Below are 17,830 nucleotides of genomic sequence, written 5' to 3' on the forward strand. Positions count from 1 at the left end.
AGGCTGTGGGCCAAATTGGTTTGGAAACAGCAGGTCCAATTCTTTTGATTTATTTTAGCGGAGCTGCCCCTGCCCTGTTCGGCTTGTATCTTGCAACATCAGCAAACCTTGAATGCTATAGAACAACAAGAGCTTTGTGGGACAGACACCTGCTTCCTGGAATGGAGACACTTCTCTTGTGGGTGTCCACACTTTGAAACGCCTTGCTTTTAGAACTGTATCTTTGGCCCCATCCATCTCTATACCCCTTCATTTAATTGTATCCTGGATGCTGCTTTTCATGGAGCCTTTCCAAAGTGGCTTAATCCATCAAAATCTATCAAAGTCATATCCACTAATGTTACATCTCAGTGAAGAGACCAGGACCAATTTAGCAGCCCTTGGGAATGCAGCAAAACAAATTAAGTGCTCAAAAATTGCCTACTAGTGCGAAAAGAGAGGCACTTCCTCTATGAGAGCAGCTAATTGGAACCATTCAGTCTAGAGACCAATCTGTTTTTATGTCATGGTTGTTATTTACATAGGATCCTTGGACTTACCACACCAGGTCAGGTTGTCTAGGCGGTGCTCCTGTCTCCAGCAGCTTCCAGTATCTGTTGTTTCAGGGGATTGCAAAACCAGCACTAACCCACATTACAGCTAGTCAGTGGGGGCAATTATCTGCATGGTGGGAAAACAGCTTCCTGGGCTTGGCAAGTGATTAGCCCACACCCTACTATACAATTCCAAACTGTAGCCCATGTCCAACTGGGGCTCTGCCAAGCACTTGCTGGTGTGGTTTGCAGAGAGCTGGCTGCACTGGATGCTTACCCGTCTCTTGATTTGTCTTTGGTCATAATGCCTCTGCTCTGTAGTTGCCCAGTGGAGCTTCAGCAACATCCAACTATCAAATCACAAACCACAGACACCAAGAAATTGAATGATAAAACAACAAATCACGTCCAAACCCTCAGCACTATATTAAAAACAGATACACAACAACTGAAGACAAAACCCTCACTCCATGGACTCCTCCCACTTCTGTTATTTACTCTTTTCAAAAGACTGAATTCAAGTCAGTCAAATGTCAGTTTAAAAGTTGTCAAGGAAATTAAGCGCCTCCTAAATTAGGGACTGACTTGCCCAAATGCAGCGTCTCCAGCACTGCTTGTGTGGCAGAGCCTACAGCCTCCCTTGCAGGACCAAAGGAGAACAATTTGTCAGGCATTTGAGTCAGTAGGGGCTAGCCAAACCGAAGACAAAGGGCTTGATTCTCAGTTACACCATGGTGGCAGTGTTGAGAGGCCTAGTGTAAGGGGGCCTTAGTGTAAATGGGAATCAGACCGAAAAGTCTTAAATAGTCTCAGACAAATTAAGCCCTCTGTAGTAGAGGTTTAATTGCATGGCAGCTCTGCTGGCACAACCCTGCCAGTTCAGCTGTGATCCAGAGAGTCTTACCGACAAAGTAGAGATAAAACTTGTATTTCTATTGTAACAACCAACCCAACAGAAGCTCCCTCCAGCAGTTTCTGGACTTAACTGAGACCCCGTGAGACGCTCCTGAGTGTCATGAGGACGTGCTGTTCACTCGGGGGGAGAAAGAGCGGAGTGGATTGAGAGGATGCCAAGGCCTCTTGCAGGGGAGAGCTGGGATGGTAAGGCTTGGCTGATACAGACTGAGTAGAAATTTATGCATCGGAGATCCAATCATTCATGTCCCTGACCAGAAGAGGCTTTAGCAACAGAGGATGGAATCTGCCTTTCCCTTTACCCCATGTTCCCAGAAGGGATTAGAGAGCAGGCCAGCCAGGTTATTGCTACTGCCCATTGCTTTGCTTAGCATGTACATGTTCAAGTGCTGGTTCACTAAACTGCTCTAGATCATTTAAAAACCAAGCCTGAGACCAAACCCCATTGACCACCACCTATTCCCAGTTCATGTCTGAGCAGGGGACATGGAAAAGGGAGGTGGGAGCGTTAAAGGGATTGGTTTAACAGGAACACCAGCAGTGAAAGGACCATGTAGACAAAAAATAAATTAAAAAAACAGGCATTTCAATATCCCGTTCCAATGTATTGCAGGGAACATTTTAGCTCTGAATGTTCATTTAAAAATTTTTTTAAAAAAGGTACTCCCTCTGGTGCCCTGCAAGATATTTCAAGCACCCTCCAGTGACCAAAGCATGCTGGCAGTTCTGCATAATGCTTAAATTCGATGGATCCCATATTAACTTACAATATAAATGCACTGGCAACACTGAGCTAACATGACAATCCAAAAATTGACTAATAAAGAGCAGAGTGATTTGATAAAGGACAACACAAACAGTTAAGCTTTTCTGGGTCCTGACCATATTTTCATCTGGCTTTGTACTGTATCTTGCAAAATAGGGGCCTCTGGCTGCTCCTGTAGTACAAGTAATTACTGCTGATCACATACTGAATTGTGCTTCAGAGTCTCTACTTTCCTTGGTGCTCACAAGACCCCTCAGCTGGTCAGATCATTACACCCACTGAAGGCATGTGATGACCAGGGGCTAGCATGAGTTCAGTTTCATTCTAGAGGCCTGAATCAAGACAGAGGAAGTGATTCCTCTGAAATGCAGGGAGATTCCACATTAAGCTGTGTTTGGGGGAAGCCAGCAGCACGGCCCCAGCACACCCTCTGCTCCCAGGGCATGGAGGTCAGAGACCTTTGTTTCAGGATCAGGCCCAGCATTGTGGCATTCGGTTGCCACAGATTGCACCTTCTGTGATACACAACCACAAGGTGGGGGAGGGGGAATGGCCCTTCTTGCCAACATTTTGTTTTGCTGTAGATGCGTGGCGCAGGATCATGCAGTCTCACATCTGGGTCTCCCCCACACATTGTTTCCACTGTGGTTGTACCTGGGTTCAGTGGAAACTTTGTGGAGGGAGAGTAACTCAGACAAGAACCATGTATCAGAGGGGTAGCCATGTTAGTCTGGATCTGTAAAAGCAGCAAAGAGTCTTGTGGCACCTTATAGGCTAACAGACATTTTGGAGCATGAGCTTTTGTGGGTGAATCCCCACTTTGTCAGATGCATGACATGACATGGGTATTCACCCACGAAAGCTCATGCGCCAAAACGTTTGTTAATCTATAAGGTGCCACAAGACTCAGACAAGAACAGCCACACTGGGCAGATGAGTGCACACACAGCAGAGTTTAATACCCACTTAGTTCTGAGATTAAAAATACAGTCTCTCACCTGTGGCATTCTATCCACGGAAATACAATCAACAGGAGCGAAAGCCTGAGAACACTGAAATTTCCATGCAAAAGGCATGGAACTGGGTGTTCCAAGGGTGTTTATAGAGCATTAATCTGGATCAAAGAGGACTGCTGCTGGGATGGGTTGAGATGCTTATGTAGAGTAGGTGCTGCCTCACATTCCCAGCCATTGTGCCTCATCTCCCACTTAGCCTGACAACCAGGTCAGACTGGCAGTAGGGTGTTCACATTCAGGCGAGAACTGGTATCAGGCAGGAGCTGGAGCACTAGGTCTTGTGTGTGGGGCCAGGAAGCGATTAGCAGAGGAGCATACATCAGCTGGCATTTGCCTGTGCAGCTTCCTGAGGCGTTGACTCTTATGACGGTACTTCCCAGCTGCCACAAATGTGAGTCTGTCTGTCCAGACTCCACCTGGATGACTCATGGGAGTTCCCTTCTGCTCAGCTAACAGAGGATACTGGACTTAACTAGGCAGTGTTGTCCTACTTACCTGCTCAGTATTTTGAGGAGAACATATTGAAGTTGGTTGGTATAAATAATAAAAATACTAATTGGAGATATACCCATCTCCTAGAACTGGAAGGGACCTTGTAAGGTCATTGAGTCCAGCCCCCTGCCTTCACTAACAGGACCAATTTTTGCCCCAGATCCCAAAGTGGCCCCCTCAAGGATTGAACTCACAACCCTGGGTTTAGCAGGCCAATGCTCAAACCACTGAGCTATCCCTCCCCGCCCTTCAGCACTGGAGAATTGCCATTGGGTGGGGATCAGGAATGTCGAAGGGAGATTGGCAGCTGCACACAACTCACGCAGACTCACGAACACGGGAAAACTCAACGAGGGCTGGGACTGGAGAGGGAACAAAAATGCCCTTGAATAGACAGAGGCCTGCCCGCTGCCTCAGCCACAAAGAAATGTTTTCTCCTCCTCCCTCTAGCTGCTTAATCTTACCTTTCTACCTGCGCTCCCAGCTGCCTCTGTTCAGTGCAATGCTGCTCCATTCCACCTCTGCCATCTAGCTCCTAGACCAGGGGTGGCCAAACTTTTCAGCCTGAGGGTCACATCTGGGTATGGAGATGGCATGGTGGGCCATGAATGCTCATGAAATTGGGGGTTGGAGGGTGGGAGGGGAAGAGGGCTCTGACTGGGGGTGCAGGCTCTGAGGCAGGGCCAGAAAAGTGGGGTTCAGGGTGTGGGAGGGGACTCCAGGCTGAGGCTGATGGGTTCAGAGTGTGTGTGTGTGGGGGGGGGGGTGCTCTGAGCTGGGACGGGGGTGAGGTGTGGGCTCTGGCTGGGGATGAGGGGTTTGGGGGGGATCAGCCCTGGGGCAGGGGGTTGGGGCACTGGAGGAGTTTCAGGGGTGCAGGCTCCAGGCAGCGCTTACTTCAAGCAGCTCCCAGAAGCAGCAGCATGTCCCCACTCAGGCTCCTATGCAGATGTATGGCCAGGAGGCTCTGCACACTTCCCCATCTGCACGCACCACCCTGCAGCTCCCATTGGCCGCAGTTCCCGGCCAATGGGAGCTGCAGAGGTGGCAGCTGGGGCAGGGGCAGCATGTGAAGCCCCCAGCTGTCCCTATGTGTAGGAGCCAGAGGGGGCACATGCCACTGCTTCCGGGAGCTGCATGGAGCCATGGCACGCACAGAGTGGGCAAGCTCTTGACCTTGCTCTCCAGCTGGAGCTTGAGGGCTGGATTAAAAGGTCTGATGGGCCGGACATAGACCATGGGCTCGAGTTGCCTACCTCTATCCTAGACAGTCTCCCAGCAGAGGGTAGTTTCAGAGATGGACTGAACTGAACTTCATCCTGGAACGAGGCTGCCCCAAAGCAGGTCAGACTCAGAGCTTTGCCCCTTAGGTCTCCCTCTTAAATGTTCCCAATTTCTCTTCCAGCACCTGTTCTTGCAGACCTGCTTTGGCATAGGGTTGGGTATGAAAACCCTCCTCTGTGGGGTTTCAAACAAGTGTGCAACCAAACCTGTGCACAGCTGCTGAATCAGACAGGTTGCATCTTCATTGAACTTTTGCTTCCCACAGGCAAAGCTCAGAACAAGTACACTGCAGCCCTCATATGCAGATCCAGTAACAGCTGAGAAGTCTGTGCAGCCACAGTCACGACATGTATCCACTTCTTGGACAGGAATTGGCCTGGGCAGTCAGATGCCTAAGGATGTGCTCTGCCTTAATGCAGAACTGCATCCTGGGCCAGCGGTAGCGAGGCTATGTAATAATTTAAGCATAGGAAGGTGTAATGGTTTTACGAACATGGTATGTGACCTGGGCAGGGAGGTGAAATGAGTATATATCGGATTTAAGACATGCCTGTATGACTTCATTGATCTTGCTTAGTAGGGGGCTGTGGGGAAAGCCAACGGGGAAGCAGCACAGTGGATCTAGATAAGCAACCTTCAGAGAAACACCTAGGGGTAAGTACCAGCCAATAGGAAAAACTATTTCTTTTGAGGCCCTTATATCCAAGGAAGAGGCAAACGTTGCTTTGCCAGGCTAGGACTTGACTCAAAACAACTTTTGACTCTCCCCTTGAGGTGAGGAGGGAGAAATGGTTTGTTAAGGGAACGACAGCCAGACTTTTAGGAACCTGCAGCAGTGTGTGTGTGTGGGGGGGGGGGGGTTGCGAGGTGGCTACAGGCAGCTTAGACCTATCGAGTCCCCCTCCTGGAAACTTATTGAGATGCCAGCCTGAGGCCTGAGCCCTGGGGGTGGGGGGGGCAGGGGTACACTCAGCTCAGTAACTGACACCACCTAAATACCATGCAGGGTTGTGCTGCCAACATTTCAACACCTCACCTACAGAGATGCAACACCCCCCCCCACACCATCCCAAACACCCCAAGAAACAGCCCCACCCCCATTTTTAGCCCTTCTGCTTCTAAAACTACTCCAGTACCTCAAGGTACCATGTGCTTCCCTCCACCCCAGCCCTTAATGAAAGCTTCTCCAGTGATCCCCTCAGCAGCTGGCTCCTCTTTCCTAGACAGGTCCAACCCCTCTTCCTTCTCACATTTGGGATACAGTTTAACACTGTTCCAGCACCTCCCATCACCTCCTGCAGAAGCCCCCCAAAACAATTCACATACAAATGCAAAAAAGTGTTCTCAGACTTCCAGGTTGCAATACATCAGAAGAGGACATGAACTTAGCAGAAGGGACATAAGGTGGTTAATTGCGACGGTGCAGATGGACAAGAAGTTGAAATGTGGGACATTTTTAAATAATAAGCAGACTAGCTGACTAATCCAATTCATGGACCTCTTTCCTGACTAGTTCAGGTAGTTTGAAAGTAGACTAAAGCAAAAAGCCTGAACATTTCTCATCCGATACCCAATTAAACAAATGCAAACCCAGCCACGGAAAGGAGCCAGTGTACAAGTGCTACAGATGGCCAGTTTACCCTATCTAAAACAGTGAGAGTGTGAGGAACTCACCTTTACTAACCAATTCTGTAAAGGAACCAGTAGCTGATGGTTGGTCAGAAGGCACATGCTATTAGAGGCAGCCCTAGCAGAAGCAAATAAGCAACACATGCTCAGAAGAGTGCCCAGGTTATTTTAAGGTCAGATGGAAGATCTGAGCCAGACTACTGAGTTACTTTTTCAAATCTCTGCATCTCAACAGGGTATCCATACAAAAATGATAGGAACAGGATTTCGGACCCCAGTCTGATTCCACTGCCTTCACAGTGGATTAAAATGCTCTCTCAGGATGCTCTACAAGAAGTTCCCAACATGTCAAGAGGTAAATCGCTCTGCTAGTCATCCTGGACAAAGGAAGTGGTGGATTCTCCATCTCCTGATGGCTTCAAATCAAGCTCAGATGCCTTCTGAAAGACATGCTTCAGCCAAACACAAGTTATGCTTTAGTCAGAAACATGTTAGGCTCAGTACAGGGGTCACTGGGTGAATTTTAGTGACTTGAGACATACAGGAGGCTACACTGGGTCTAATGGTCCCTTGTGACCATAAGCTTTAGGATTCTACACAGCTTTGTCTGGAAGTGTGCACACTCACCTGCATTCCATCAGACTCAAGTCTGAGTCCCTTTCCAAAGCATTGCCAGCTCTGCAGATTAAATATGCCAGTGATCACAAGTCTGAGGACAGTCAACTTTTGGATATCGCTTTGCTGGTGAGCTAAATCAACAGTTCTCAACCAGGTGTCCAGGGCTTCCTAGAGGGGCCATGAGCAGATTTCAGGGGGTCTGCCAAAATAAACCAGACAGCAGGGCCAGTGTTTGACACTCTGGGGCTTGGGGTAGAAAGCCAAAGGCCAAACTGCATGGGGCTGAAGCCAAGGCCTGAGCAACTTGCCCCTGTTTGTTACCACCCAATACCAGCCCTGTCTTTTAATCTACTGGATATGCAGAAAAATAGTTGTGGCACAGGTGGGGCATGGAGGTTTTTAATAGCATATTTTTTTTGGGAGGCACCTCGAAAAGAAAAAGCTAAACAATGCATGTCACCCAACAGATTCAGTGGGATTGTAGAACCAAGCTGCATTGGAGCTACAGCAAGTCTTGCTCTAAGCAAGACTGACATTGATTGCTGTAACAGTCACCCCCAGCATATGGGAGACCAACGAATCTCCTCTGGACCTGCCTTTGGTAGAGACAATCACTGTGGGTCACAGGAGTCATGGCCTTGTGTCAGCACAGAGTACAGTAGTACACTTGCTTGAATAGGATTCCGTCCCAACCCCTTACAACATCCTGATTCTGCTGGTTCGTTGCTTCTGGAAAGTTTGTATCAAGGAGCACATACCTTCCCACTGTTATTCTGCTGGAAGGCTGCTAGATGTGTGTATAGAAGTGACCTTTGCCCAGCTCCATAGAGCTGCATTTTTGCCTTTTCATTGAAGTGCTAAGGTGAAGATTATGATGCCCCCTGCCAACTGAATTAGTGCTGGGGAAACAGCAACTGTAGCTGGAAGAAAGATATTCAGAACAAATCTGGCATTGATCATTTGTGACCGAGTGCCAACCTAGATAGGATACCTGGCTCAGCCACACCAGCTATTTTTCCTCTGCATTGCACAATACAATCAGTCTTCACAAACTTCAGAGTAACAAGTGTCACTGACAACAAATTGGGTCATGTTGCAAACATGCGACTTTCAGGAGCCATGTGACAAAGATGAGATTAAATGTACCACATCTTGTTGACACCTGCAGTGGAGTACAAACTCTCAAGCCTTCTTCTGGAGAGCAATAGCCCATCAACTACATTTTCTAGGATTGACAGATTTGTGCTGATCTCTCGATTCTTCTACTCTGCGCTATGAAGTCAATTGTTACTCAGGGTTCGTAGATCAAGACTAGCATAGCCAGGTGTTCTTGTGGAACAGACTGTCTTATTTGTTTCCATTCAAATATCTATGCTGTTGCCAGAGTCTTCCTAGACTCACGTACCTAAAAAGACAAGGACTTTTAAATCATCCCTGAGCTGGAAGATAAGTGGTTGATTTAAGGACACTACCATCAGGCTCAAGCACCAAGTTCTCCAGAGCACTAGTGGAAAGTGAGATGCAGGCAGAATTGGATTTTGATACTGCCGTAAGAGTGGGTGAATGTGTGAAGTAGGAGTCCATCTTTATCACTCACAAGGAAGCACGAGGCAGCCTGGCTTGAGTAGGCCACATGTGGCCCCTGCACATGTGTGGTGGGAAGGCAGCTGGAAGGGATTAAGGGAAAGCTGTAGGTATACTGTTGCCTGTAAGAGGTGACTGTGAGCCATTGCAGTCACCTCTGCTGATGGGGAGAGGACCAATAAGGAACAGCTCATATCCCCAGCCAGAGATTCATTAGCAGCCAGCAGCAGCATGACCAAAGGGCAAGACAGGGCACTACTTGAGGCACAGGTTTGAGTTCTATGGATTAGGGGAACCTCATTTATATGTTTGATACTGGAGAGGGCTGGTGGCCTACCAGAGCTAGGATCCAAGGAGCAGCTGGTGTTGACTGGGCCACCAAGTCCTCCTGCTGATCCAGCACTGACATGCCTGTGCTTGAGATCGGAGCCACATCTTCACCCTCTGCTACCCAGCAGAGCAAAAACAAGCAGGGGAAGCAGGGATAGTGCTCGTCATCTTAGGGAGTTGCCAGGAGTAGGTGGCAAATGCCAGGAAACTGCTCCCAGCAAACAGTGGGTGGGAAGAATGAGCAGGGGCTAAAAAGCTGGTAGAAGAAAAGTTGCAAGTCTCCTTGACCGGCAAGGCTGCTCGGAGTACAGAAGGCCATAAGCACAAAGAGGTGCCTCATGGTGGGCATGTCTGCCCAGCGTGAGGAACAAGGCAGCCCGGCAAGTCAGAGTGTACATTCCTTTGCAGGAAGAGAAAGAAGCCATTTTGGAGCCAAGCTGGTAGTTTAATGGGCTCTCTGCTTCTGTAGAGTTGGGATCAGGGGATTGGAAATTACCTGCTGCCACCAGGAGGAGGATCCAACTGGAGAGTTCTCCAGAAGTGGGAGCCAAGCCCTTACTGGCAACTCACAAGTCTGACTCTGCCTCAGATTACAGAACAGAGGAAAAGCCCACTGCAAGGCTGGGTGAGTGAGATTAGCTGGATCAGCAATGCATGGTTTGGAATGCTGATATAAAAGAACCATGGCGCCAGTAGTCTCAAGTCACCATTAGTCTGCCACAAAAGAGGCTGGTCTAGCAACCAGATTTGATGGCTGTTAGTGGTGAGGGAAAAGTTACTGCCAAGCTGGAGTTGAGACCAGCTCTAGCTCTCTTAGAGATGTAGCTCGTATTTTTATGACAAGGAATCACTGAGAATTACAGTGTGATCTCCTATTTCTGATGTAAGCCCCCCAAAAGTTTCAGGCTACCAATACAATGCACTTAAGAAACATTGGATACTCACTCAACAAGGCATGTTATTGAAACCTTTCAGTGCCAGTACAACCAGCTGCTTAGTTGTGAAATGCCCAATCTCGCACCTGGCCAGAGGTGTGTCAATGAATAGCTGGGGAAGACCCAACTGGCTGCTGTAATGCCATGCCTGACAATGAAAGCTGTTTGCGCTGTTTCAACTCACGCTGCTTTCCCTTCCTTGAAGGTATAATTCTTCACACAGTCTCCTTCCACCATCAGGAAAGTTCCACAGCAGTGATGCATTCTCCCCTTCATCTTCTATTTAAAAAAATGATCCCATTTTCCACTATCCCAAGCTACCATGTCAATTACTTAGTATCTGTTCCTAGCATAGCAAGGGTTTAAGGGAAACAAGCCTCACTCACCCAGAGATCTGTAGCAAGTGATGAGATCATTAACACAGGACAGCAGTTCTGGCTAATGAACCCCAGCCTGCCAGCTCATCTTTAACAGGGAAAGCACATTGCAGTAAGATAACTAACACATGACATAGCACTACTCAAAAGTTACAGTGCAGCCTAATATCAAAACAAAGCTGGCCAATGCTAGCAAACTTCAATTGCAGTTACCCAAGAGTTTCTTTAACTCAGAGTACAACACGAACTCCTGAGGCCCCTGCATTTCATCACAAACAGGAAGCTTAAATGAAAGCACCTTTCAACCAAGAGTACTTATCCTATTTTACAATCACTTCCCCCTCTACTGAAAATGTGATCACCTACTGGGGAGGTCCCGTTTAATATAAAGATTTAGGACAAAGTGAACACTGCTGACCACTGGAACAGGATGGCCCACAAGTACTGGGCACTATCCTGAACTGGATTTACCTTACTCAGACTAACACAGGGGAAAGAGAGGAAGAGGCTGTTAGAAAGCATTGATAATTTGCTTTAATAGAAGACTAGTAGGAATATGATTTCTGCATCTCTTTCAACAAGATGATCAACTGTTCTGCAATTGTCCTAGGCACTGCCCAACACTTACCATACTCAGTTCACAGACAAGCAGCTAACCTTTAAGAATAGCATTTTTCAGAGTTCCAGAGTGCTTGAATTTGATTTGTTTTTTCCCCTCTCATGCTTCTAATATTCTACATTTCAGCTCAACATTAGGGAAGCCAAAGACCTGTGCACTCTGGGCTGCCAGTTGGGGAAGCTTTTGTGCTAAATGGAAACAAGATGCTCTCTATCTAGGTTTGAGAACTGAGTAAGGTTGTTTGACTAGGTGGCCTCTGCTGAGAATTCATGAGGCCAGTAAAGCAACATCGCCCCCTGTAAGAGTAATTACTGTACTAAAAGAAAATCAAGAGTCCATGCTATATTCTTAAATATGGTTTAATACTCTTCTCCATTTCTGTACATCACAACACCAAGATATCACTGCTTGGGATCCCTCTGCAGAGGCTATATAGTATGCGAAGGCTAGGATTTCTCACCCACCTTTTAATGTGTTTGTATGTGTAAGTGTAATACATATCAGTATATATTGATATACACATCAATATATAATGCAATATATATCACCAAAGAGAACACATTGATTAAAGAAATACAAAAATTTGGCATCATTTCCAAACTTAAATAGTAAAAATAAAAACTACAAAAAGGAGCTGCATACCCTAAATGTATCATGTGAAACAACAAGCAGTATATTCAAAAATGTAAATTTACATCCAATTTTTCTGGTCTTGTCATGTCACATTAGACCCATTTACAATGGCAAAATCCAAACATACTGCTTCGAAGACCGCAAACTCACTGGCGCTTGGGTTTTGTGCAAATCTATAGCAGACCCAACTGCAAAAAACTTTCATAGGAGACTCCAGCTTTGATGGGAACATCTGTTGTAGACAATGGCAAACACTGCCTGTTTGCTGGGTTATAAAACAGCAGTACAGGTTATATTGCTCACATTGACAGTCATTTTGGACCTCTAGGAGTATAGTGTGACAGTCAGAAGCTATGTTTTAAGACAAACACTCCCCTCCATTCAAGTGAAACAGGATTATTGGAACGATATGCAAGTATGCCACTTGGGAACAAAAAGCTGCTTCCAACCAACATGCTAAAAGTGACTGAGGAAGAATCAGTGAAGGACAGCAGTTAGGCACTAAAATGTCAGAGTACTCATCAGAAAACCTGCTATCCCAAGAGAACAGAAAGGTCAGCTCTGTGCATTAGGTCTCGTGCCAATGCAGATTTCAACCTTTGGCTCTAGGTAAACGTAACCATTTCTACAGTTTTGAAATGCATTCTATTAACAGGCATTACAAAGACATTGCTTGAGGGTCTGGGTATAAATCAGAAGTTCGAACCCACTTCTAAGGCTAGACTAGAGTTCAGTCTCAGATGTACATGACCACCTGCTGATCCATTAGGAAGTCCTTGGTGCTGGGGAGCTGGGATTTCCCAATGGGGTACCTAAATGTTCAACAGTAGTGTCAAGTTTTCCAAATCCACCAGTGCCAAGGGTTTAATCACAGTCACATCTTGTTAGTTGCTCCTGTGAAATACCTGCTTCCATTTATGGGTTCACCAACAATCAAATTCACATAATCAAGGAAATTTTATGCAGTCCTAAAGCAAAGAAATAATAAAATCTTACCAAAAAGAGACCCAAAAGGGTTCCACTTTACTTCCCTTACATCATGTGTTTATTTCTGTCAAGACTGATAAGAGTGAAGGCCACACCACTCAGTTCCCAAATTAAGCCTCCTAAGACTCTGGCAGCATTTCCATTGCAATCAAGGAAGTGTGCTTCCTAATTTGTACAAGTAGTGCTTTTGCAAAATGGATTAAGGTAAGAGTTTGGCTTGTCAAAGCAGCTCCCCAAGCTATCTGAATCTTCCAGCCACACCTTGTCAGCTAGCACTCAGAGTGCCTTTTCTCTTATTCTTCCATTAAATAGAGAAACAGTGGCTCCAATATCTCACTACATTTCTTCTGCAGTCTAAACTGAGAATGCCATGTAAATGGGTCATGTCACTGCAAAATGCAGCAATTGATTTTCTCCAATCAAAATAAAAGAAACAAACCAGTATGATCTTACTTCTATTAATTTTTGAAGGAAGAAGGTTTACAGCAGTTAATGTATCATGACGGTTAAAAAAATCATTTTCATAAAATACAAGAGCAACCAATTTCACCATCGAGTAAGAGTAAAAACTGGGATTCTTTTAAATTAGTCCAAAGTGGCATATAGGAACTTAGTAGTTTGCTGCTGTACTGACACTATGACAAATCAAAGTGTAGGGTTTTGTTTTTTTAAATCCAATGCTTATGGATCAAGTTCTGGAAATGTTCCAATTCTAAGGCAGGGATCTGTTGTGTTTTCCACCATTTGCTCCTTGGGTTGGATGCTGGAGGGGTGAGGCACGTTTTGCCGGACCCAGGTCGACTACCTAGTAGTCATCAAGGTCAAAAAATTCATCGTCTCCTCCTTGGTATTCCATTCCCTGGAAATCCACTCGGTACCGCAAGATACCTGGTAAAAACAAGACACCTTTTAGCTTCTTCCTAATTCAGTGTACTAGAAAGGGCTTAGTACAAACTATATCTTACAATACACTGTGGACCTATTTAACATGTGCTAGTCAACAACTTCTGGATCACATCATCTCAAACTCTGACTTGCACCATGGTGATGGAGACTATGATTTTTAACAACAAAGTCTAGTATTAGGTCTGTGTGGAATTAAGATGCTACAGAACAAGGGCAGTCAATAGGTGGACCACAGGCTGGACTGCCAATGGACCATGAAATCTTTTATTTGCTGATTATTATTTCAGTGTGAAAAACGTTTCTCTGGAGTCTGGACCTTGCCCAAGAAATTTTGACCTTGACAAAAACTAATTGCCTATCCCTGCTATAGAAATTTTAAATTTGTGTATTTTCCTAATATTCCATGTGCTTCCAAGTCACTAGACTTCCAGGAACTCTTGGCACAGAGAAGCGATAGAGCAGAGTGACCTTCATTGTCAGTACAGCTGGAGACCCCGTAACTGAAAGACAACTGTCAACCCCTACTCCACTTAGCACCATTGCTGGCAGTTTGAGACTAATCTTCTCTCCCACCCAACGCCCAGAATATGGCTGAGGCAGACCGTACAGGGCAGGGAGCCTAGTGTGGAAGTAACCCCTACTATACATTCTGCAGCTAAAAGACAGGGTACAGACAAGCTGCACCAATGTAGCTAAAGCAGTACAACTCCTTGGCATGAATGCCGTTATACTGGGATAGTTTATTCCCATACAGAAAGGGGAAGAAGCTATACTGGGTGTAAGAAACCTTTGTACTGGCGTAAATGGGTCCACAAGGTGGGGTGCAAAGGTATAACTACCTATAAATCAAATCCTGACAGTTACTGCAGTATGAAATCATTTAGATTAGATCACCTGAGAGAGTCACCCATCAGCTCTGAATTCATCTCCCCCCAAGGAGGGCCTAGGTAAAAGAGCTGACACTGGGGATCATGAGCAGAGTTCTATTTGACACAGTAGTTCCTTCCCCACAGTGCTCTGAAGGCCATGATCCTTATCAATGCTTGCTTAAGTGAACAATAATCAGGAAGTCCATCCTTCTACGACTATGAGCACTGGAGCACAGCAGTCAATGGGCAATAAAATCCCACCAGGGAGTTAAGTCTTTAGGTTCATCAAGCTTTTAAGAGCTCCTGGACTTCTACAGCACTCCAAACTGACCCAGAGAGAAAACCTGCCTCTTTCACACTGGAGCTGGAGGACTGGGAAGATGGATAGGGGACAGATTTTCAAAGGAAAAAGTGGCAGATCCCCCAAAAATGCAGGTGCGCCTTTGAAACTCTCTCCATTGTCTCAGACACCTCCCTTCCCATTCATGAGGGCATAACATTCCCATGCAACTACAGCAGCTTCTTTGAGTGATAGGGCAGTAATGACATTTTGCAGCTGGATACAAGGGGAGCAAGCATCATGTGACCAGCCACCTCTCCACTGAGAGCCGAAATATGCTTTGTGGACCACCAGTTGTTCCTGGGCCACAGTTTGATATTCCCTGCTATATGATGTAGCGTACACAAAAGTTGTTTTACTGAATGGGGCCCTTCCTACACAGATAATTGAAGACAGTCACTGAGCAGAAACAAACATGACACTATGGGAATGTAGCCTCTCCTATTCTGGTTTCAGAACCAGATTAACAGCAGGCTACATAGGGCCAATATTTTCAGCTTAGCCTACTTTCTCCTCTTGCAATTTACCTCCAATTCCTCCAAATCCTTTCACAAATTGGGATCCTTCCTGTGACTTGTCTGTAACAATTTCCAACGTTGCTCCAAATTTCTTGTAGTTGTTAGCAAACCATTCCAGAAGGGGCATACTTTCTATCAGTTCGTGTTCCTGGCCGGTCTACAGACAGAGAAAAAAAGAGTAAGGCCTAGTCTACACTCAGAAGTTAGCTTAACAGCTATGGTGCTCAGGGGTGAAAAATCCACACACCCAAGTGCCACAGCTATTCAGATCTAACCAGTGATGCAGACCCAGCCTAGCTACCATCACTCGAGAAGGTGGAGTTACTACAGCGACAGAAAACCCCATCACTCTAGGAAGCACCTGCATTACAGTAGCATAGCTACAGCACCATATCTGTGCCTCGAGAGCAGGCATGGCTTAAGTGATGTTTCTTTGACTTCAATTTTCACAGCATCTACTGAGGGGTCACTTTCTTCCCAATTCAAAGAGTGCATATAAAGTCAATGTGGTCTCACAAAGACGAGCGCTGTTGGTGCTGTCAGAGTCCTGGCTCTGTAGGCACACCATTGTTTAAGCATGTAGCTGATGGGCATCTAGGCATGCTCACGGCACAGGCCTGAAGAGATGCTCTGGTGCTGGACATGCTAGTGAGAGCAGAGAACAGAGTGTCCTAGATGAACACTAAGGCAGAGGGATCAGTGGTTTGAGGGGGGGAAAAAGGCATAATGTGCTTATCCACCACTGACCACTCTCACCACAACTGTGAGCCTTGTGCCACCATTACCATTAGGGCCCAGAGCAAGCACTCTAATCGGCAACCATAACAGCAAAACAAAGCAAGACAGAAGTGGCTACACTAGCCATGTGGTCAAACTGCAGCAGTTCAGTCTCTTTTCAGTGCTGTCTTTTCCAACAGGACAGGGTCCTGCCTGACTTTCATGACAAGAAAGGGGAAAATTATACGGAAGAGCAATTAGGGTCCTCTAGCTAAGGATGGGGAGGCATCCCCAAATGCACACACTATGGTGGACAGTTGTCCATCAACCCTAGTACATCTAGAGGGAGATTCTCCATTGTTCTGCACCTTGTGCAGTCATTTAGACCAGAGCAAATGCCATCCAATCAGAATGGTGATGTTTCACACTTGTGTAGACTGCTGCACCAGGTGCGGAGCAGTGAGGAATGGACCAAAAAGAGCATGTGCTCAAGGAGAAGAGCCAGGTTCAGTTGTGCTCAACTAGTCCCTTTTACTTCATCTTTCAAGCTCATTTGACCTGAGAATGAAGACTGAGCAGCAAGGAAATCAATTAGGAAAAAAACAACAAGGTGAGACTCTGGAGTAACATTGAAGGCCAATAGGAAAGAATGCAGCACAGCCCATCAAATCAAGACTTTGTAAAGGAGCCAGAGCATAATTTGGTGCGAAATATTCGAGCATTAGCTAAGTGTGGAGCATTAAGCATAGTCAGAGTCAAAGCCCTGCACAGCATAATCATCCTTTCTGAGTGTACTACAAGACCAGGAGTTGAAATACCTCTTTATCTGTGAAGTGGGATTTATCTTTCTCTTGTTCTGGTGTCAAATATAGAATCTTCTCCTCTGAGAGACAAAAACAGCGTTAGAGATCTGATGCAACTAGCACCAGGCTAGAAACTCTGTAGAAGCCAGTGCAACGCAGGGGTCTTAAAGGTCTCTGTTTGGGGTCGCACAGTCAAGGCTGCACATGGAGGCGCTGAGTACAAGGTGCAAAGTCAGAAAAGGTCTTTGGGCATGTAATGCCCTTGGCTGGGGCAGGAAGAGAATTTTGCATCTGGCCAAAAGGAGGATGGAGGAATGTGGGTGGTGGTGGTGGGAAATGGGTGGGTGGCTAGATGCTGCAGGGTCAAGTCAATCTCCCACTGTATTACGGAAGTGTAAATACAATCACAACGCAGGGATTAACACTATTTCACAAAACTATATCTTCAAGGCCTGCTTAGCCAAGCCCCCTCCTAGCATTGCTATGCCACCCCACCCAGTCTCTGCTTGTTTTCAGCTTCTCCTCCCACATCATGCAAGTGGGGAAGTGACAAGCTAGTGACTGCCTACAGGATTTCTATTAAAAACTCCTTAAAGGGAGGTTTTAAAGCACAGCTCCTGCCTAACAGCAGAGTTCTCCCAAGGAACACTGAACAGCTAATCCCCTCCAGGCTCCTAGTCCAGCTCTGAATTATGACATACCTTCTGTGCCTTGGCAATGGAGAACGTATCTCATTATATCCAGATTTTCATAAACTATCAGTATCTCTACTGCTCCCATTTCCAAAGCTTTCAGTGTATCTTCAACGCCAAAGCAGTACTTCCCCGTGTCCTGACTGATTTCATCGAAGTATCGGCCTGCACTCAGGAGACAGCAGAGAAACACTCGTGAACACATGTCACATGAAATTTTACTAAGCCTCATTTGAAGAAAAGCTACAGTAAAGTGAGACTGTTTTG

The 17,830-nt window shown here is 46.2% G+C and overlaps 1 protein-coding gene across 3 annotated transcripts in view; it reads right to left on the reverse strand.

The window, feature by feature from the left end:
- Positions 1–13,160: 13,160 nt before the first annotated feature.
- ETF1 (eukaryotic translation termination factor 1) overlaps positions 13,161–17,830 on the reverse strand; it is a 36,021-nt gene continuing 31,351 nt past the window's right edge. For all 3 annotated transcript variants that reach the window (XM_039484248.1, XM_039484249.1, XM_039484250.1), the window contains 4 exons: positions 17,573–17,728; positions 16,887–16,951; positions 15,361–15,508; positions 13,161–13,606 (listed from right to left, as the gene is read on the reverse strand). In XM_039484248.1, the coding sequence (XP_039340182.1) occupies positions 13,524–13,606; positions 15,361–15,508; positions 16,887–16,951; positions 17,573–17,728 (452 nt within the window). In that variant the 3' untranslated portion in view covers positions 13,161–13,523. The remainder of the gene's footprint in view (positions 13,607–15,360; positions 15,509–16,886; positions 16,952–17,572; positions 17,729–17,830) is intronic.

Source organism: Mauremys reevesii, linkage group 8 (genome assembly GCF_016161935.1).
Source record: "Mauremys reevesii isolate NIE-2019 linkage group 8, ASM1616193v1, whole genome shotgun sequence".
Lineage (NCBI taxonomy): Eukaryota > Metazoa > Chordata > Testudines > Geoemydidae > Mauremys > Mauremys reevesii.